This window comes from Myotis brandtii, unplaced genomic scaffold (genome assembly GCF_000412655.1).
Source record: "Myotis brandtii unplaced genomic scaffold, ASM41265v1 scaffold54, whole genome shotgun sequence".
Taxonomy (NCBI): Eukaryota; Metazoa; Chordata; class Mammalia; order Chiroptera; family Vespertilionidae; genus Myotis; species Myotis brandtii.
Window position 1 is genome coordinate 166,254 of NW_005369989.1, and position 21,625 is coordinate 187,878.

At 39.8% G+C, this 21,625-nt stretch overlaps 1 protein-coding gene across 5 annotated transcripts in view; it reads left to right on the top strand.

Moving 5' to 3' along the window:
• The window catches only part of LRRC3B (leucine rich repeat containing 3B), a 92,197-nt gene extending 78,453 nt beyond the window's left edge, over positions 1 to 13,744 (top strand). For all 5 annotated transcript variants that reach the window (XM_005878032.2, XM_005878029.2, XM_005878033.2 and 2 more), the window contains one exon: positions 12,479 to 13,744. In XM_005878032.2, coding sequence (XP_005878094.1) covers positions 12,643 to 13,422 — 780 coding nt within the window. In that variant the 5' untranslated portion in view covers positions 12,479 to 12,642 and the 3' untranslated portion in view covers positions 13,423 to 13,744. The remainder of the gene's footprint in view (positions 1 to 12,478) is intronic.
• Positions 13,745 to 21,625: the final 7,881 nt, after the last annotated feature.

Consider the following 21,625-nt stretch of genomic DNA (forward strand, 5'->3'; position numbering starts at 1 on the left):
CACGTGGTATTTTGTGGAAGAGCCACGCTCAAGGGGCCAAAGAGCCGCATGTGGCTCGCGAGCCGCGGTTTGCCGACCATGGGTCTAGGCTGAGCTTTCTCACATGTTTGGAGTGTGGCTGGCTCTAGGCTAGAGTACCTTTTCTGGGACAAGTGGCCTCTCCTTTATATGATCATTCATTATCTAGCAGGCTAGCCAGGGATTTTTCACATGGTAGCTGGGGATGGGGTGGGGGCAATTCCAAGAGCAAAAGCAAGAGTCTGCATGGACTCTTAGAGAGGCCTAGGCTTGGAACTGTTTATTGCCTAATTATTATGATCATGCTCATGGCCAAAAGTGGCAATAGTAGAAAAGGGTATAAGATAAAAAGTAAAAATTGTTCTTCATACCATCAGCTCCAGAACCAGCCCCAAGAGGTAAGACTATTATCAATTTTTATTGTTCTTCTATAATTTTTTTAATTATGTGTGTATGTGCTTGTATGTGTGTGTGTGTGTAGATCTTTCTGTTTTGTCTTACATAAATGTGATCTTACATGTACACTTTTCACCTAACATATTTTAGATTTTTTTAAATCAGAATTTTTAGATTGCATCTTTCTTTTGTATTGATGTACCATTTTTAATCTTTTTGTGATGGACTGATGGATTTTTAGGGTAATTCTAGTTTATTTTTAAATTCTTTTTTATTTTGCTTTTTCTCTGACAGTGTCTCACTGAAATAATAATCTTATACATATGTCTTTGCACAGTTATGTTTTGAATGAAAAACAAAAATATATATAGGGCATTATATACAGGACTATTAAAAAAATGTTAAAGGGGCTGTAAATAAACAGGTTTCTTTAATACAAATTTTGACCAAAAATAGTAGCCTTCTTCTCTGGTCTGCTGTGCTCTGACCAGGGAGGAAATGGACTGAGCCAGTGGTCCTGTCAGATATCATTATGACTGAGCTCCACAACAGCTAAAACTAGGAGATGGAGACAGCCTTCTGGAGCTGCCACTTTCCCTGTGGAACAACTCTACATAGTTTGGTTTTGACATTATGGACAAAGATTCAATATAAATTGTACAGTTGTAACCAACTCTGTCATTTTATTTTTATAAATACATTTTTATTGCCCTAACCAGTTTTTCTCAGTGGATAGAGCATCAGCCTGCGGACTCAAGGGTCCCAGGTTCGAGTCCGGTCAAGGGCCTGTACCTTGTTTGCAGGCACAACCCCAGTAGGGAGTGTGCAGGAGGCAGCTGATCGATGTTTCTTACTCTCTATCCCTCTCCCTTCCTCTCTGTAAAAAAATCAAAAAAATATATTTAAAAATATATATATATTGAGAGGGAGTCATTGATTGGCTACCTTTTGCACATCCCTACTGGGGATCAAGCCCACAACCCAGGCATGTGCCCTGACTGGGAATCAAACCAGTGACCTCTTGGTTCCTAGGTCAACTCTCAAATGCTGAGCCACACCAGTTGGGCCAATTCTGTAATTTTAAAGACACTGCCCATCATGTTATGTAATGGCCCTTTCAATGATGTAGACCATGAACAGAATTCAGATGAGAAGCTGAGAATACTTTGACTCAAGTAATTTCACTTCTAGGAATTTATAATAAGGAAATAATCTGACAGGGAAAATGAATTGACTCAAAACACACATTTTAATTTCACATTATTTATGGTACATTATTAGCAAAATATGGGAGAAGACCGAAATATCTAACAAAAGAATAATGTTTAAATAGGTCTATTATGTGTAGGTATTAAAATGATAAATGTCATAACAATTTAGAACCTTGAAAAAGAAAAAAAAGTTACCTATGCTAAAATTTCAATTATAAAACATATGTGCATATGCATATTTTATAAGGCCTGGAAGAATAAAATATTTGATTTGTTAGATGTTTGAATTCTGCATAATCTTTTTTAATTTATAAAAATTGTGTTTATTTTATAATATTATTTGTAAAATGAAAAGTTAATAATCTACAGGAGTTAATTTGTTGTCTAGAAAGAGTGTGAGCCCTGAACAAAAGTCTGTTTTTGTTTGTCAGGGACACTATGGATTTGACGAGGCTCTCTCCTCACTCTTAAGGATGTTGTGTATAATAAGATGACCACATGTCTCTTTTTGTCTGGATCAGTTTCTATTTGAGCCTGTTGTCCCAGTACAATTGTTACCAGTACTTCTTTTCACTACCAGAGTGACTTTGTTTGTATAATAAATTTTATGAACCACTCCCCCCGAGACACACACATTATAAAGGACATGCTAACTATCCTGAAGGGACATGCTAACCATCCTGTTCTACCCCATTTTCTATTATATCCCTGTTTTTTTAAAAGTATATTTTTTATTGACTTCAGAGAGGAAGGGAGAGGGAGAGAGAGAGAGAAACATCAATGATGAGAGAGAATCATTGATCGGCTGCCTCCTGGGGATCAAGCTCGAAATCCAGGCATATGCCTTTGACTGAAATCGAACCCGGAACCCTTCAGTCCACAGGCCGACCAGCTAGGGCTATTCTATCCCTGTTTTATTATGTATCATCCTTAGATGATAATTTAGCTTTCTATGGCTTAGAAAGTCTTTCACAGAGCAGTGATTTCACCTTACGCTGAAAGCCAAAGAAGAATATATACGCATCATCAGTGAAAACTTAAAAATATTGTCCATTATGTTATATATGGTAGCCCTTTTAAAGGATCTTATAAAATTTCTGAAAATTTGAAAAAGTTTCTCTCTGCTAATAACTAATCATCTTTCACTGTATTAGATAATAACCAGTTTGTAACTTGATATTCTGGTCTTCCTTTGGCTGCCAAGAGACTCTGAGCTAAGCCGGGCATGTAGTTGCCGCACAAGTCCTTAACCCAGTGTAATAGGGGGTCAGAAGAACTGACTTTTTGAGTTCTGTTTCCCACTTACTACTGAGTTCATTTTTTAGAGCTGTTGTAACAAATTACCCCAAATTTTGTAGCTTATAGTAACACACATCTATTGTCTTACAGTTCTGAAGGCCAGAAGTTTGAAGTCAGTTTCACCGGACCAATCCCTCCAGAGGCTCTAGGGGAGAAGTTATTCCTTGCTGCTTCCAGCTTCTGGAAGCTGCCAGCATTTCTTGGCTTGTGGCCACATCACTGCAATCCTTTCTTCAATAGTCATTTTGCCTCATTCTCTTCTGGGTCAACTATCCTAACTCTTTCATATAAGGTCACACCCAGATAATTGAGGATAATCCCTTCATCTCAAAATCCATAGTCACACCTACAAAATCTCTTTTTCCATAAAATGTGACATTTAAGGGTTCAGCGATTAGGACCTAGATATTTTGGGGGACATTTTTCAGCCTACTATAATCTACTCTCTGGCCCCCAAAGATTGACATCCATCCCTCATGGAAAATATATTTATCATATCCCAACATCCTCAAAAGTCTTAACCCATTATAGCAACAACTCAAAATTCAAATCTCATCTAAATATTATCAGCTCAAAAGTTCCAAATCTTATCATCTGAGTCATCTAAAGCAGACATGGGAACACTCTGGGGCAAAATTTCTCTTGTCTTCAAATAAAGCATTTGGTCCAGTGCTTTGCACATAGTAGATGCCCAGGGAATTTTAGCCACTATCAGAATTATTCCATACTTTATTGCATTAAGGGGAAAGTAGCACTCCCTACTTTAGCCACTATCAGAATTATTCCATACTTTATTGCATTAAGGTGAAAGTAGCACTCCCTAGACCCCACATTGTCCTAGCTGAGAGAAGACAAGGTGTAATGTGATGATGATGATGATGATGATATTATCAATATACATAGTAGTAGAAGAAATGATAATAGCAACTCTTACTGAGAGTTTATCATGTGCAAGAAGCTTTTCTAAAACGTTTTACAAGTGTTTTCTCAATCCTCATGAAACCCCTTTGGGGTGGAAACTACCATTACCCCCATGTTCAATTGAGAAAATTTTTGCAGAGGTAACATAATTAGTAAGTAGTCAAACCATGAACTCCATGCAGCCTAACCAAAAGCAGATTCCCCTGCACATGTGTCCTATGTCATGTTCCAGTCCTTTTTCTAGTCTTGGCATACATGAGATGCAATTAGAAAACTACACTCATTTTACCTTAGGTTTCCATTTTGTGTCACTACAAGGCTATAAGCCACACATACTCTGACTAGTATTCCTAAAATGGGGTTTTTCTTTTTAGTTGTTTATTTTTAAGTATAGACTCTCCCCTCCTCCAAATTTTCATTTTAAAAGCTTGAAACTTTTCAGACACATTGAAAAATTGGTACAATGGACACTTTTGTACTTTCTATTTACCAATTGTTAATCCTTTGCCACTTTTGTCTCTCGCTCCACATATAAATACAGTTTTGTTTTTGTTAAATGATTTGAAAGTTGCAGTGTCATGACACTTCACCCCAAAATACTTCAGCATGGGCCTCTTGAAAACAAAGCCGCTCTTTCCTACTCATATGATGAAGCCCAAGAAACTTAAATTTGATATAATATTTAACATGCAGTTTGTGCTCAAAATTTTAGCCAATTGTTCCAATAATTAGCTTTTCTGTTTGTTGTTTGTTTGTTTTTTTGTTTTAATCCAGAAGTTCGCTTGCCTTGCCTTTAGTGGCCATGTCTTTTTTTATTTCTTTTTATTTTTTTATTTTTTAATCTAGAGCAGCTCTGCAGCCTATTTTTGTTTTCTGTTTATTTCCCTTCAATGACTCTTGAAAAGCCCCAGTCACCCTGTAAAATGTCTCAAGCTGTGAATGGTCAGATCACTTACTATTGATGAGATTCAGGTTAAATATATTTTGGCATGAATATATATAGGTGCTGTGGGAATCATTTCCCAGTTGATTACGCTTAAGAAGAAGAAATGTGAGGCTCTGGATAAAGAATGATCTGACATTTTAGGAAAAAACTAAATACTGAAATCCGTAATTGAACATCATCATTGAATGGTCATTGATTGTTTATGAAGCACATTTCGCATATATTTATTTGATTTTTTCCTTATAACTATGAGACCTCTGAGCTAGATATTATTGAGCATAATCCTAGGGCAACTAAGACATGAATGTGTGAGCGACTTGTTAAATTTCTGGAATTTATTCCTCAGAAGTTGGAGGTTGAATCCAGTTTCTGGACCTTGGTTTTGGATCTCAAATCTGTATCCCTCCCACCCAGTCATGCATACGGTTAAGCAGGATCGATTTTTTAAAAAGTGGTAACAATCACTCATTCTACTCAGAAATGCAACAGAATTCAACATAAGTTAGTGCTTTCTAAAAGCAGCTTTCTAGTTACTGGATCCCGGCAAGTCTTTGGGAGTCTACATTTATGGAGATTCTGTGTTAAGAGTTTGCAGAGCTGACACTATTTTTAATACCATAGGCACTTGCTGGGAAATAATAGAATAGCAGAAAGAAACTGAGAGGGATGAGTTCCCACTCAGTCTTCCTATAAACATGGGGCATGTTGAATAATAAATACAGATATTAGCAAAGACATAGTCTTATCTTTATTCTGTTTAATCCCCACAGAGAGATAGATGGTGGGTCCAAAAAAAGTGATTTTTGTTGTTGTTGTTGGTTATTTTTCCAGTGTGCTCCTGGGTAGGAAGAACTTTTAAATCCACCCCGGAGATCATGTAGGAAGGAGGTAACTTGTTCATAAGAGTGGTTTTTTTTCCTCCCAGTACATTGAGAGTTTGCTTAAATCTTTATTTTATGAAATAGGTTTTAAAAGAGGAAAATCAGTACCTGAAACTAAGATCTGGAACGTATAGATTTCATGTTAGTTTGACCAAAGTTGTATATCCCTATAGCTTCTAAGAGATTCTCACAGGAAAAGGGAGTTTTTCCTCCTTTTATTGACTTTCCCAAACTTTGTAGGAGGCTGTCGGCAGAGAGCTGGCTTGGCATTTGAAACTCAGCACTTCTATTTACAGACTCTCTATATCAAAAAGTGGCCAGTATAAGAATTACATAAGCCAATGAGCATTGAATAGGATCTATTCTGCGGGACTAAGGGGTCCAGGTTCGTCCTTCTGCTCATCAGCTGTGTGACTTTGAGCAGTGCCCATTCAGTGAGTCCCCCTACTGTACTAAAGTAGGACTCATGATGTCCACCATAGGTATCCGACAGGGCTGTTGAAAGATAAGGAGAGCATATCCATAGACTTGCCCCACAAGCATCTAATGTAGGCATACCAAAGCCTTTCTGCCTCCCTCCTTCTATCCTTCCCATCTTTTTTTCCAGCACGTAATAATTCTCCCAATGTAAAATGCATCCTGGTCCTGGTTCCTCATCTTAGTAGAGTCAGCTGAGAAGGAGAAAGAAAACTGTAGTTGAGATGTAAAGAGCTTCGTGGTACATTTTTGACCACACAAGCTTTGGAAGCCAAAGGACTGAGTTAAGATCTTGCTTCTGTCACTGAGCAGCTAAGACAGTGGGCAGATTGCATAACCTCTCTATGCCTCAGTTTCCTCATCTGTACAAGGGTCATAATTATGCCTTTCTGGGGCTGTTGTGAGAATTGTGTAAGGAGATAGGTGTGTATCCAGAATAAAATGCAGCTTCACCTGTTGCCTAACCATTTCTTCAATCTCTATTCTGTGTGAGTGATCATCCTCTAGTCTCTGAGTGAAAATGTCCATCAGTCCCATAATCTTGTGCTTAGTCTTAGGTAATAGATTGTCCTACCATTACTTTGTCATAAGCTCAATTAATTTAAACCAAAGTACAAATTAAATATGATAATTTCAATGCCTAGTTCCAGAGATTAGCCTGTGCTCTGAATTTCTTTAATGTTCAACTATTTTCCCCTCCTCTTTGTTCCAAACTCAGGGGGAAGGGGAAGGGGATGTGGCGAGTGGCTTGATTTCTCCTCTCTGCTCTTCCACCCCATCCCTCTCCCAGGCCATTAACATAACTAGGTTTTAGCTGCTATGCTCAGAGACTCACTGGAAGGTATAGTAGGATGAACCTGGTGCTTCTCTCCCAGGGTTCTTTTATTAACCACCCCCACAACTCTCACCCATAGGTCTCCCCTGACCCTTGTAGTGGATATATTTCAGATGGCCCCTTTCCCAAAATATAAGCATCTACCCTTCATTTTCTGTTGCTGGGGTCCTTCTGCCCTACCATGGAATCCAAAGGGACAATGAGACAGAACACAAGATACTCTCCATTGGGGATCTCATTCCTACATCTGGCCATATCTGACCTATAGGAAATAGGATGTCATCCCTTGTCTGACAAAGTCGGGGAGTAAAGGCTCACCCCAGCATTAAGATATCACCCAATCCCACCACTAAACAATGCATCAACATGGTTATTATTTTAGGACATTCTGCCCCGCAGCTCCATGGGTCATGTAATAACTCTCCTCTTCTTGGGGAGGTGATAGGGTAGGTAACTCTTGATGCTTTTTACCCTCAAAGTAGGCAAGGAGATGTGGTACACGTATCAGTCAACCTTCACGTGGCAACTTGCCACCTCACTTTGGATTTCTATATCCACTTAACCAGGAACCAAGTCAGAATTTCAATTTTACCATCTTGTTAAATGAGATCATTACTTAATACCTGGCATGCAATAAATGCCAAATAAATGACAATTGTTTTATAATGAAATGAGAATGGGTCTTAATTCATTTCCTTTTTTAAATATATTTTTATGGATTTCAGAGAGGAAGAGAGGCATAGAAACATCAATGTGGAGAGAGAATCATTGATCGGCTGCCTCCTGCACGTCCCACACTGGGGGTCGAGCCCACAACCCCAGCATGTGCCCTGACTAGGAATCAAACCATGATCTCCTGGTTCATAGGTAAACACTCCACCACTGAACCACACCAGCAGGGCTTAATAAATATTTATTAAATTCTTACTATGGGCAATGTGAAAATATAAAATGGGTAAGACACTGACTTTATCATCTGAAATCTCATGGTCTGATAATAAAACTAAACAGATGTCTTTGAGAAGAAGTGCCATTCATCTTCAGCGTTCACATCATTGATCTATGTTTATTGAGCTCAGGTTTCTGTGTCTGGGTAAGGCAGTGTGGGAGACAGGATAAGAATAGAAGGATTGTTATGGACAACAGGGGGTCATTGCTGACCATCGGGAATCCATGATTAGAGTATTTTTTAACCTGATATGAGAGGGGACTGGGAGCAGGGCAAGACTGTACGCAGGCAGTCTGGAAAGGAGGCATATTTCCTTTCTTTCACAATAATATGATGGAGTTTTAAACAGAAAAGAGGCAGTGAAAATATAAAACAGGAGAGATAGAAGGAAGAATAAAAATGAAAAGTTTTAAAAAATCAGGAGGAAAGAACAGGTGATGTATAGCAGAGGAGGCATGTGATTGGGTGGGGATGATGCCTCCTGCATGCCCCCTACTGGGGATCGAGTCCGCAATCAGGACATGTGCCCCTGCTGAGAATTGAACTGGTGACCTGAATTCCTGAATTGACACTCAACCACTGAGCCACACCTGGCTCGGCCAGTCACAAGGTTTTTCTTCTCATTAATTTGAATTGTATGTCCTGAATTAAAAGATTCAATTTTGCTTTTTAATCAAATTATTCTGTTTGGTAGCAGAATTGCATGGGATGCAATTGGAAGAAATTGGAGTCTGGTATTTCTCTCTGAATTGTGCTCTATTATCTCAAAAGAGCTAATGAAAGTTTTGGGGTTAGAAGTCCTGAGTGTCCCCTAATGACGAGAAGAAAGAAACAGGAAGCAAGACAGGGTTTTTAATCAACCACTGAAAGAACAGTCTTCTCAGGCAATCTGCTAAGGGCATGTTCTTTCCTTCTGGAAACAGTATTTGATGGTTGACACCCAATCCTGGCATTAATTCCTGTAGCTCAGAAACATAGGTGATAGGAAAATGTGAGCAAGGCATGGGTCCAGGGATAACATGGCCCTCTTTCAGGGAACAGCTCATCCCTGACATCGTATCCAGAAATACAGTAGCTTCCTAATTCCCCCAGACTTATTGGAAGGGGGTGAAGGGATAAGGATAAAGTAGTCTAATGAATTGAGAATTGCATACAGGGAGTTAGGAAGTAGAAAAGATGCTGTTGAATTTGGTCTGTCCCTTTGGTTGGTCTTGTTCCTTATCAGGACACTGAACCACGCCAGCAGGGTTCAATAAATATTTATTAAATTCTTACCGTGGACAATGTGAGAATATAAAATGCAGTAGGCTGCTGCTGCTATTGTTACCCAAATGTGTTGTAGGTTTCCAGGATCGTCTTTAACTCTGTACTCTGCTGCACAATAACTGATATCAGAAGAATAGCCACTCTTTTGCTCTGAGGCACATATTCCCATGTCTTCCTGTTCCAAGAGCCACTGTTGACTTAACCAGTAATTTAGGGCAATGACAAGATGGTAATCCCTTTGGGAAACAGTATTTCAATATAGTAGAGTGGAGAGGCAGCTCTCCCATCCTGCCTGCTAGAGATGATCTTGACTCAATATTGTTGGCCTTGCTGTCTGCCTCCTGGACATCCAAGGGCTCAGCTCTCTATATCCTGCATCTCTTGTCACTTTGTCCTGGCTGAGGGTGGAAGCTCTACAGTCTGAATCATAGCAACTCAGCATCTATCCAATCCCCAAAACTTTTATTCCCCTTTTATCAAACATCGTAGAGAGAAAATTGAAAGTCTTTGTTTGAATTCAACTTCTTTGAATGAAAGGGATACTCTGAATTTGTGTACTCCTAATAAGAATTCCATCCAGTGTATAGGTGGACCATTTAGGGCATGAAGCATTCCATTTCAAGAGAGATTGCACACTGATGTGGAGAACTCAAGATTTGCCCTAACCATTTCCTATCTGTGACCATGACCATTGGATTGACCTTTCTGGAGAAACATGAGTAAGTCTAGAGGAGCCTACTAAGAAACAATTCTATTCTGATTTTCATCAATTAGCAGCCTGTACTCAGGATTTTTTCCCAAACCATTGTGTTGAGATCTAAAACCAATAGACATTTCATGAGCCAATATTTATGTTAAAAATAATAAAAGTAATTACCATAGGGAAGAAAAAGCACAGCTAGATTCTTTAGTACTTCATTGGTTCATTCATACAATAGATATTTAGCCCTTACTACATGTCAAGCACTAGGCTAGGAGTTGGGAATATATCTAGGATAATAACAGTAACTATAGCTAAAAAGTATTGAGCTCTTAACTACCTATTAGGCATTGTGGATTATCTCCTATAATTCTCAGATCAACCTTGTAATTAGGTGCTTTTTTAATCTTTATGTGAAGATAAGGGAAGTGAGGTTTAAATAACTTGCTCAGTAGCACACTGCTAATAAAGACTATAGCTGGAGTACAAACCCAGAGTACTTTCTACTTTTTGTTAACTTGTTTCTATGTGAGGCAAAACAAATCCCTGCCTTCATGAAGCTTGTAGTCTAAATTAGAGAACACTTTTCTTCAGACAGAGTCTTCATTTGTCTCTGAAGAGATGTGGAGTGTCCTCCAGAGAAGGCTTCCCACCTTTCAGCAAGACCTGATGGAAATTGCTTGATGACATGGACACCCTTTATTTTCTCTAGTCACATTCATTTCTCCCATCTTCTGTGTCCTTCTCATGTATCACTCCTAGCATCCTTTGCCTTGTTCTGTTGCCCTCTTTCCTGTCTAAGTTCTCCCCTCATACCTGTTGATTTTTTCTCTCTCCCATTTAGACAATTACTAGACTCTCTAAATGCCATGCAATGCAATTCTGAAGGAAAACATGAAAGGAAGAGAAAAATTTACTGTAAATGATGTGAGCTATTGATGGATGGCTTAGTAAGCCTAGGGGTCCTTCTTTAGCATTCTCTGGCATTTAAGGGACTTAGGATTCCAAAAGCACATTCGCACTATTCTGCTGTGGCCAATCTCATGTTTTCCATGATTAACAACCCAGTTCATTATATTTTCATCTCACATTAATCTTCTCTTCTGTGAGTTTGGTAACATTTGGAGTCATTTCCCTCCGTATTTATCCATCTGGGATCTTTAGAAAAGATAAGTTTGCAGAGAGTCATTTGTTGCTCATGCTGAAAGATGTTGTTGCTTACTGCTGTGAGAGGAATGAATGTTTCTCCCATCCTGAGAGAGAATCCTCTGAAGGCGGGCATGGATTCCCTACACAACGCAGAGGGGCCCCTCAGTGGAGGTTCATGGGGGTCCTCCATTTGGGATTGAGCTGCAACATAACAGCATCAGAAATCAAAACAAGCAATGTTACTTGGATCTTGATTGTCCTCATGGGACAGATAGATTTGGGGAGAGAGGTGTGGAGATGACAGAGAGAGTTGTGAGAATAATGAGTCACAACAAAGTGTTTGGCTTGAGTCCTTTCTTTACCACCTACATGCTATTTGACCTTGGGCAAGTCATATAATCTAAGATCCACTCATCTCCTCTACAAACTGGCCCCAAAGATGTCTGTCCTCTCTACAGAAGAGAGTAGGTTTGAGGGTTAACTTATATTCTCAAAGGTGCAAAGGTACACTTACAGTTGTTCATATGCAATACAATAATTAATACATAATAATACAAGAATAAACTCTTGTTTTGCATACTCAACAACTGTAAACCTACTTTTGCCTTACCATGTATTTATGATTGGGAAGGAAAAATAGGCTGTTGGGGAATTCATAAGGGCTAGTATTTTTTTTATTTCTCATCTTATATTTTAAAAAGGGCTTGGAGGTATGTGTCATAGTTGAAAATCTATTGTGGAGGGATATGTTATTTGGAGAATAGAGAGAGAATCCTTTGGAAATTCAGTTAAGGGCATCCTCTAGGTATAATGTAGTCTTGGGAGGTCACATGAGAGGCAATTCTTATGGAGATTCTGGGCTGTCAGTCTTTAGCAACAGTTTGTGATGAAGGTTGGGATGCATTTATTCATTTCTTAATTCAAGTAAGATATGTCTATAGAGAAAATATTCCACGTTGGAAATCCATTAAAAAGCCATGACAGATACTGCTACCTATGGCCATTACCTGTGAAATATTATTGTTATTTCTCATTGCTGCCCAAATGCAGGGCTAAATTGCATTCATGCATGTTATTGTAGGAAGGCGGGAAGGTGTAATTAAATTTTACAACTGTAGAAATGAATGGGTTCAGGAAAAGAACCAGCAGAGATGTAAGAAATCTGGACTGTTGGCTCTAATTCTGCACAACTAAAACAAGGTGACATCATGCAGAAATGTGGTTATTTATTGACAGTTTTCTCCCCCAGTAACTGGAATTTGAACAGGAGACTCCCATTACGCAGATAACTCCCAGTGGTGGTAGTGGAAATTACCTGTGTAACCAACCCTCCTGCCCAGATAGAATGCCAGATGCCTGAGAGCACTTTTAATTGCAATGTACCTCCCTTTGCAAAAAAAGCTAATTGCATCTGCTTCCCTTTCCTTTAGGTATCCAAGCAAGGACAGGAATAATGAAGAGACACATGTGCTAGCGGCAGCCTTTTGAACCACACAAGAAGGAAATCAACGGTGTGGACAGAGCTGGAACCGTTGCCATGCTTGTCTGTTGGAGTAAATGAGGAATGGGCCTGTGATTATGCGGACATTCCAGCATGAATCTGGTAGACCTGTGGCTGACCCGTTCCCTCTCCATGTGTCTCCTCCTACAAAGCGTTGTTCTTATGATACTGTGCTTTCATTCTGCCAGTATGTGTCCCAAGGGCTGTCTTTGTTCTTCCTCTGGGGGTTTGAATGTCACCTGCAGCAATGCAAATCTCAAGGAAATACCTAGAGATCTTCCTCCTGAAACAGTCTTATTGTATCTGGACTCCAATCAGATCACATCTATTCCCAATGAGATTTTTAAGGACCTCCATCAACTGAGAGTTCTCAACCTGTCCAAAAATGGCATTGAGTTTATCGATGAGCATGCCTTCAAAGGAGTAGCTGAAACTTTGCAGACTCTGGACTTGTCTGACAACCGGATTCAAAGTGTGCACAAAAATGCCTTCAATAACCTGAAGGCCAGGGCCAGAATTGCCAACAACCCCTGGCACTGCGACTGTACTCTCCAGCAAGTTCTGAGGAGCATGGCGTCCAATCACGAGACAGCCCACAATGTGATCTGTAAGACTTCCGTGTTGGATGAACACGCCGGGAGACCATTTATCAATGCTGCCAATGATGCTGACCTTTGTAACCTCCCTAAAAAAACTACCGATTATGCCATGCTGGTTACCATGTTTGGCTGGTTCACCATGGTGATCTCATATGTGGTGTATTACGTGAGGCAAAATCAGGAGGATGCCCGGAGACACCTTGAATACTTGAAATCCCTGCCAAGCAGGCAAAAGAAAGCGGATGAACCCGATGACATTAGCACTGTGGTATAGTGTCCAAACTGACTGGCGTTGAGAAAGAAATTTGTGTGCAACTGCAGTAGAATACGTGGTTTACTTCTCCCACCCACTGTAAACATTTAAAACTTTGTATCTCCGTTTCTTTTGAATTATGCCACTGTTGGTCTTTTAATAGACATGACAACACATCAAATGATTTTAGTTTAGGTGATCCACCCCTTAATTGTACCCCCCGTGGTATATTCCCGAGTCAGCTACTATCTGAACATTAGTTAGCTCCATCTCACTATTTAATAATGAAATTTATTTTTTTAATTTAAAACCAAATAAAAGCTTAACTTTGAACCATGGAAAACAGAGTGACTTATTGGTCAAGAAATCAGCATAGTCATTCCATTGCTTTAAAAAGGAACAGACAACTCTGGTGAACCTAAAGAACTATCATAATGAAAGATGTGTTATTAAACCCTACTGTACACTGGGGAGCCATTGCTGAATTATTTACCAAGTGAAGTATCTGTCAGACTTTAGAATACTGTACTGAGCCTTAGTAAACCCAGGTGGGAATACACATTCTGCAGAGGCTTAATCAATTGGGATGCCTCCAGGTGTTTGTTATCTAAAAGTTGGTGTGTTTAGCTATAAAGGTCTTTTTATAGCTAAACACACTACTTCTACTCTATTCTAGAAATGTGGAAAAGAAAAAGACAATATTCTGTCTTCAACGTTACCTTCTGGTGAACAGGGGTATGTGACAAACAGAAATAGCCATGGTAAAAAGGAAGGTCCTAATAATCAGCTGTGTGCAAGCACGGTGCAAGGCATTCTAATACTACTATTATGTCTGTCAGCCTTCACTACAGGATGAAAAAGTGACAACTGTATCCCATTTACATAGGAGGAAACTGTGGGTGAAACAGTTTCAATGACTTGCCCGGTAGAGTATCGGAACTTGAATTTGAACCAAGTCTTCCTCTCTCCAAAGATGGAGGTCTTCTCATTATGTTCCTACTGGGTTGGTTTAAAGAGATATAAACTACATATTTAAAAATGCACCCATACAGTGGGGCCTTGACTTACCATTGTCCCGACTAACGAGTTTTTTGAGATACCAGCTGTCTCTCCGCCGATTTTTTGCATTGAGTTGATGGAGTAATTTGAGTTAACGAGCTCCTTAACGAGCTCCTTAACGAGCTCGGTCTCGGAACGAATTAAACTCGTAAGTCAAGGCCCCACTGTATTAGGTTTAAAAAATGTATAGACCTCAGGATATTATGTCCCTGATATTGTTCAGTGATATCTGAACAGGAGAAAGCTCTTTTAGTTCTTGAAGTAGGGAATTTTGTGTGTGTGTGTGTGTGTGTGTGTGTGTGTGTTGTTGTTGTTGTTGTTGTTGTTTTGGGGGGGTTGGGGAGATGTTAGGGTGCCATTACAGATAATTCTCAATATTTGGGTGGGATCTCATCAGATGGTGATGTAGCCAAGGAAGGCAGAGGAAGCAGAGAGAGCAAAGGGATAAAAGTGTAGGGAGGTATTTGGGATGAAGGAATCTATATAGGGGGAGAAGTGAGAGACAAATTGGAGGCAGACCATAGGGATCTCAGTTCCAGACTCAGGAATAGGAGTAACGGATGGTATTTATGGAACACTTACTATGTACCAGATACTTTTTTGAGGTTGTCTTAATTAATCCTTACAATTACCCTATGAGATAGTCTTTTGTGAATGAGGAATCAGAGACGTGGGAGTTTACGCAATGAATTCAGTTCCCTAGAGCTTATAGTAAGTAAAGCAAGGTAATGAGACCCAATCAGTCAAATCCAGAACCTACAGACCTCTTAACCACTGTACTGTATTACTTTACAGTCATAGACTTTACTACATAAAGTTGCTGGCTTCCCAGACCTAGAGGTTTGCACACTTCTGAGCTATGGTTGCATTAAAAAAATAAGAGAAAAAAATAGCCCTTTGTGGGGCTTTGGTAAGAAGGAGGTATCCTTTGCCATTTTTACCTACATCACCTTTTCTAATCCATATTAGGTTAGCTTTGGGCCTCCAGGAATCACATTTCTGCCCTTAGAAAGCACTACCATTTTAGACATATCAATTGTCTTTAAAAGTGTTACTGGCATGAACCATGAGGGTCAGACCTGCTGTAGGGCTTTCAGACCAGGCTACATTGGCACAATTCCCTCCTCCCTCTACACCCCCCCCACCCCCCACCCCACAAACGCCACTGGTTTTTCATGTCCACCCTAGTCTTTCTAAAAAGTTTAAAGCCTAATCTAGGAGCCTGAGATGTGAAATTCAGGATATGGGCCCCAACACTCCTGCATTCCAGCGAGAAGGAAGCCAGACTGTCGGCTTTGAGGGCTAGCTAACTGGATTTGAAGACCTTCAGAGAATTTGGAGCTTTGCTGAAGATTTAACGCCCCCTGGAGGACAACATTATAATATATCTCTGTAAATAAGACCATAGAAAGATGCCTACCTACATATACCCCTTTTTAATCCCCAAAGGAAAATCAATCCTTTGCTAAGATAACCCTTTATAATTTTAAATAATTTGTATTTATTTGAGTGGTGAATCACATTCACTTTAGAAACGCTTTCACAAATTACATACACCTTTGTACCTTCTAAATGTTTTAAATAGCAGCTTCTTTGCTCAACCTTCTCCTTTAGCTTCATAACTTCAACCTTTTACATTAAAAAATACCTGGGGATTTTAGCCTTATCATTGACAATATGTTCATCGGTGAAGCAAGGGAAATCATAAAACATTGCAACCCAACTGGAACATTTTTAAGAAAGGGCTAAAAAATTATGTAATGCAAGATTTAACTTTCAAGAACACACTGGCAAATTGTAATGCACTGATATACAAATTCTGCCAGGTACACGCTGTTCTTTTCATGGCCTCCTCTGATTACCCACAATAATTCTTGTTCTGACATCAACAAGCATAAGGCAGTCTGAGATGTGGGTAGGTTTTCCTTATTGGCTTGAGACGTTCAGTTTATAGAGCAAGTTCGCTCATTTATCTGGCACAGTTAGAGAACGAAAACTCTGCTTAATTAACTCTTCAAGGTACTAGAGACAGGCCAAGTCTTAGAATGTCAGGACTGGAAGAGTCCTAGAGATCATCTCACCCACTGATTTCACAGGTGTTGAAATTGAAACCCTTCAGGCTTGGGGATTGACACTCATGTCTCCATAGTCCTCCTCCAGCATCCCTTTCAGAGAACCAATTGCCTCTCCCAGTAAACTGTTTCCCAATCTTCAGAGAAACAGAACAGCATAATAATATACACCATGAAAATATCACTGGCTATCAGCAGCTGTTTCTTGAGGATTCAGAAGGCATTTAAGGTTTCTACATTGTCACAGAGCTATAATAAGGAATAGCTATGATTCTAAAAAGCTTCTGATTTTTTCAGATATGGTGAGAGGATCTGTTTCACTTTCACAAATAGTGCACGATCTGGTTTTCCAAACGATCTTGGTGCAACTTCCTCGGGGGGGAAGAGTTGATTAGCATTTGTTCCCTTGACTAACAACATACACCCTGAGTGGTCAAGTGCAGCCCTGCTGGCAGGGAGGGAGGGAGTGCGATTAAGCAATGTTCTTCTCCATTTCCAGAGCCCTTTCCCAAAGTGGTATCATTGATTCACCAGGTTGGCTGGGTTGATCCACACAAAGCAAACCAGAGGCAAACACATTTACGACACATTTGGAAATGCCCTCCCAGCCCTCTCCCAAAGCCAAAGAGGTGAATCAGAATTCAGGGCAAAGGAAGACCTGAATTCCTCATTCCACATTTGCCCAAACTCATTACATGGATGGTCCCAAATGTACCAGATGAATAAATGGGTCACATAGACACAGCAAAGAGAACTTCTCAAGGTCCAAGACTTTTCCATTCCAACCCAGAGAAGAGGGGTGACAGTAAAAGGAAATCCACTTCTATGTATGGCTCTAACTTCTTCAACATTGAAAGAACCAAAGCTAGTATGAATCACTTAAGAAGTGTGTGTGTGTATGTGTGTGTGTGTTCCCCAAGTTCAGTGAAAACCTCATGCTTCTCACTAATGGCAACTGAGTTGATCATGCTTGTTGATAAATCAACTGATTTGATTATCCTTTGACTGATAAATGTTCTAAATTTTGCTCATTATTTTTAAAAAAGAATGCATTTACTTTCTTTCCCTGTGAGTGTCTGGGCATCCAACTGACAAAAGTTTTTTAGCTCTGACCTTACAAGCTAGGCCCCTAAAGAATACACTAGTTGGGACCGGCATTCTATTTTTTGCTTTGATATTTTATTTATTATTTTCTTCAGAGAAGAGTTTGTAAAATGGAGGACAATCTGAAATCTGGCTGTTGGTCTAAAGATGAACAAACCAGCTGTTGGCATTGAATGCTAAATAGATTTTAATGGCCCATAGTGCCCAGCCATGGTGGCTCAGTGATTGAGCGGCGACCTATGAACCAGGAGATCATGGTTCGATTCCCGGTCAAGGCACATGCCTGGGTTGCAGATTCAATCCCCAGTGTGGGGCATGCAGGAGGCAGCAGGTCAATGATTCTCTCTCATCATTGATGTTTCTCTCTTTCCCTCTGAAATCAATAACAATTAAAAAAAATAAAAAGGCCTATAGTGAGTCAGATAGGGCCAATTAAAAAAAAATAAAAAGGCCTATAGTGAGTCAGATAGGGCCAATCCAGCTTCCTTAGGGTTGCCCACATTTCTTCTGGAAGAAAAATACATAAAAGATGCTGGTTGGCCCTCAAAGTCTTTCATCCTCACAGAAGTCTTGCCAATTCCCTATCTCTCTGAGGAGCGAGATGCAGTAACAAGAAGAGAATGTGAAATGAGAAACGAAGAACAAAAACTTGGAAAAGTTCTACCCAGAAGCAAGGCTTTGGGGGAACAAGCAGGTCTGACTTAAATTGACATTTTCAGCACTTTACCATTGACAAGCCCTATCTTCACATTGAAACATGAACCGAGGAAGTCCTGTGTATAAATCACAAATAACCTTTTACAAATGAAAGAGGTTTCACCTTTCCCTAACCAAAGCTATTATTCACTTGGCATTGCTCCTTCCATCTGTTCCTACCTTCCCTGGTTTTCACAATAGCCCTGCCATGTATACACCATCATTGTTCCCATTTTACAGATGAGAAAACTGAGACCCTGAAAGTATTCTGCCCAAAATCACACAGCTAATGTGCAATAGTGGAGCCAGATCCAACTACCTGCAAAGTCCTTTGTTCCATCTAAGGCACACTTCTTAGTCATGTGTCATCCTTTAGTTTTATGAAGTCTCATCTTAAGGCCCTTAGTTTTAAGGCCCAAGATAAAAAATGGAGGAGGGTAAGATATTTGTCTTATTTTGTTCAAGAGAGACACGAGGTTCAAATGAAAAAGGCAAGCCTTAGCTTATTCAGCCAGTGAGCAGAATTTGGGAACCACAATGGGTGTGTTCATTCTCTCTTCACACCCATCCTTCTGTGCCCAACCCTGAAATCCCATGTGTACCAACAGTCAACCATGGTCTTGGGAAGGGAAGACATGTATAGCCAGTATTTGGGGACCACAATGGTTCATTCTCACTTCACACCCATTCCTCTGTGCCCAACCCTGGAATCCCATGTGTACCGACAGTCAACCATGGTCTTGGGAAGGGAAGACATGTATATTGCTCTCAATCATGAAAATTATGTCCTTTGGTTCCATGGTTGCTCCTGGGATGGTGGTGACAGTGGTATCCAATGCATTGCTTTATGGAAGCCACATCTACCCTCACTCCTACCAGCCAGATTCTAACTGGCACCTCCTGCATGCATTTGCATGAGGATTTTCTCTGGCCACTTACAAAGAAGGTTGAAGATGCAAGGGAGTTGCCACCCTCTAGGAGCAGCCCTCAACTGATGACTACTGGGGACTTGATATATAAACAATGTGCTCTTTTGCTCCTGGAAGCATGTATCTATCCCACAATAAAACTCTGCTTTCTCGTGTCACCGAGTTTCCCCAGCCGGATGAAGCTCCACTTGCTCATCATGGTAACATGTTTGGTGAGGCATGACCAGGTATTTTGAGGGTCTTTCCTTCTTTGTCTCATTTCTACATTACCCTACCAGCATCCCCTTCATCTCCCACATAAACTCTTTGGACTCAAATCCTTGCCTCAGTCTCTGCTAATTAGAAGAATTCAAACTAAGATACCTGAGTATACCCTACATCAATGCTTCCCGTGCCTGGCTAATGATCTGACAGATTGAGACAGCTTGTGAAAGATTTGGGTACCTATGCCTGACCCAGACCTCCTGAACTGTGATCCCTGAAGGTTGGGTTCTGGTCTCTGTGTTTCCTGTTGGTTCCTCTCTTCTCTGGAGATCTAGGGTGGTCAATCAGTAATCAGCAATCAACAGGACAGCCTCTACTGGGAATTTCTTCTCCAACATTGTGCTTGATGAAACTTTGCTGCCTTAAAAAAGTAAACTGCTGTCCATCATGGAGAGTGTCATATGAACCCATGATAAAGTTCCTCTTTTGCCTCACATGCCATGAAATTAAGAGAGAAAAAGAAGAAATCTGTGCTTCTAATTTAGTAGCTGTATTTCATCGAGCTACAGTTTAATTTCCTCTTCTTTTCATCTTCTGCAACATGTACAACATCAGTTATTCTGATTGTTTTAAATTCCTTATTGGAAATGTTCTATTTTATTACAAGTATCTCTCTTTAAGACTCCTCAAACCCTTTATGTAATGAAGCAGGGGGGGAAATGTTGTTTATTTCCTACCTTTTACATTTCCTCAAATTTATAGAGTGTTCCAAACTCATTTCTTGTTCTATATTGCTTAAGTTCTGATTTCTTATAATTTGTTTCCCCATGCTTTCATGATCCAAAACAGTTTGATATCCATTATCTTTTCTATGAAACTATCCCTGAATCACCAAGATTCAGGAACACAAGTTTAAGTCTCACAATCACACAGCCCCCAATAGCTATTTGTCACATGACTCCCCCACCCACTTTGAAAGAAGATAGAGAGTATAATAATGTCATTTTCCAAGGGAAGTAACTGAGATTCAGAGATGCTAAGTGACCCACCCACGGTGTCTCCAGGTAACAAGTGAGTGAGCTGGGACTTGCAGGAAGCTCTGTTTTCAACAAAGCTCTTGCTCAATTCACTTCTCATTTATGAGACATGAATGTCTTCGGAGAAACTTCAGGGAAGAGCAAGGAGAAGAGTAATGATCTGGTTCAAGACAACATCCAGTTTTGGGGGGTGAAAAGGTTCACATTTACCTCGACTCAAAGTTGGCAGATTATATCGTCGTTGTTCATATTATAAGACAACAAGCAATAGTACTTTATTGTGGGATTCCCGCCCCCCATTTACTCTTTCCAATTGGTGCCATAGTTATCACTGTAATTGTGTTCCCCTCAAAAGTTGTTTTATCACCCAATGTCTCAGAATGGGACTATATTTAGAGATAGGGCCTAAGGATAATTAATTAAGTTAAAATGAGGCCTTTAGGGTGTGCCCTAATCCAATATGACTGGTGTCCTCATAAGAAAAGAAGATTAGAACATACAGAGAAATACCAGGGATGTGTGTACCCGAGGGAAATGTGAGGACACAAGAAGAAGGTGGCCAACTGCAAGCCAAGGAGAGAGGCCTCAGAAAATCAAACCTGCTCATATACTGATCTTAGAGTGCCAGAACTATGAAAAAATAAATTTCTGTTGTTTAAGAAATTGTATTTTATTATGGCGGCCTCAACAAACTAACACATCATATTAACCCATGATTTCCAGGAAGTATTTTGCAGGAAATGCAATTAATCAATGCCATCACACATCTGGATTTTTCTGTGTTGTGCTTAGTTTTTAATAGGTGTACCGGTTAATAATGTGGATTTTTTTCAATAGATGGAGTTACACATATGTTGAGATATATGCGATTTGATATGTATGCTAGTTTGTTGTATTGACAACAAGCTTCAAAACTTCATATGTCAAATTTTCTGAAGGTGTTAACATCATAGATATTTTTACGCTTAAAAATGTCGGATTTCATGCCAAAAAAAAAGAGCATTTGCGGAAAGTTTTAATTCATTACTTTATTTTGAAGAAAAGTGCTGCTGAAAGTTATCGTATACTTCGGGAAGCTTATGGTGAACATGCTCCATCTCAAGATACTTGTGAACCCTGGTTT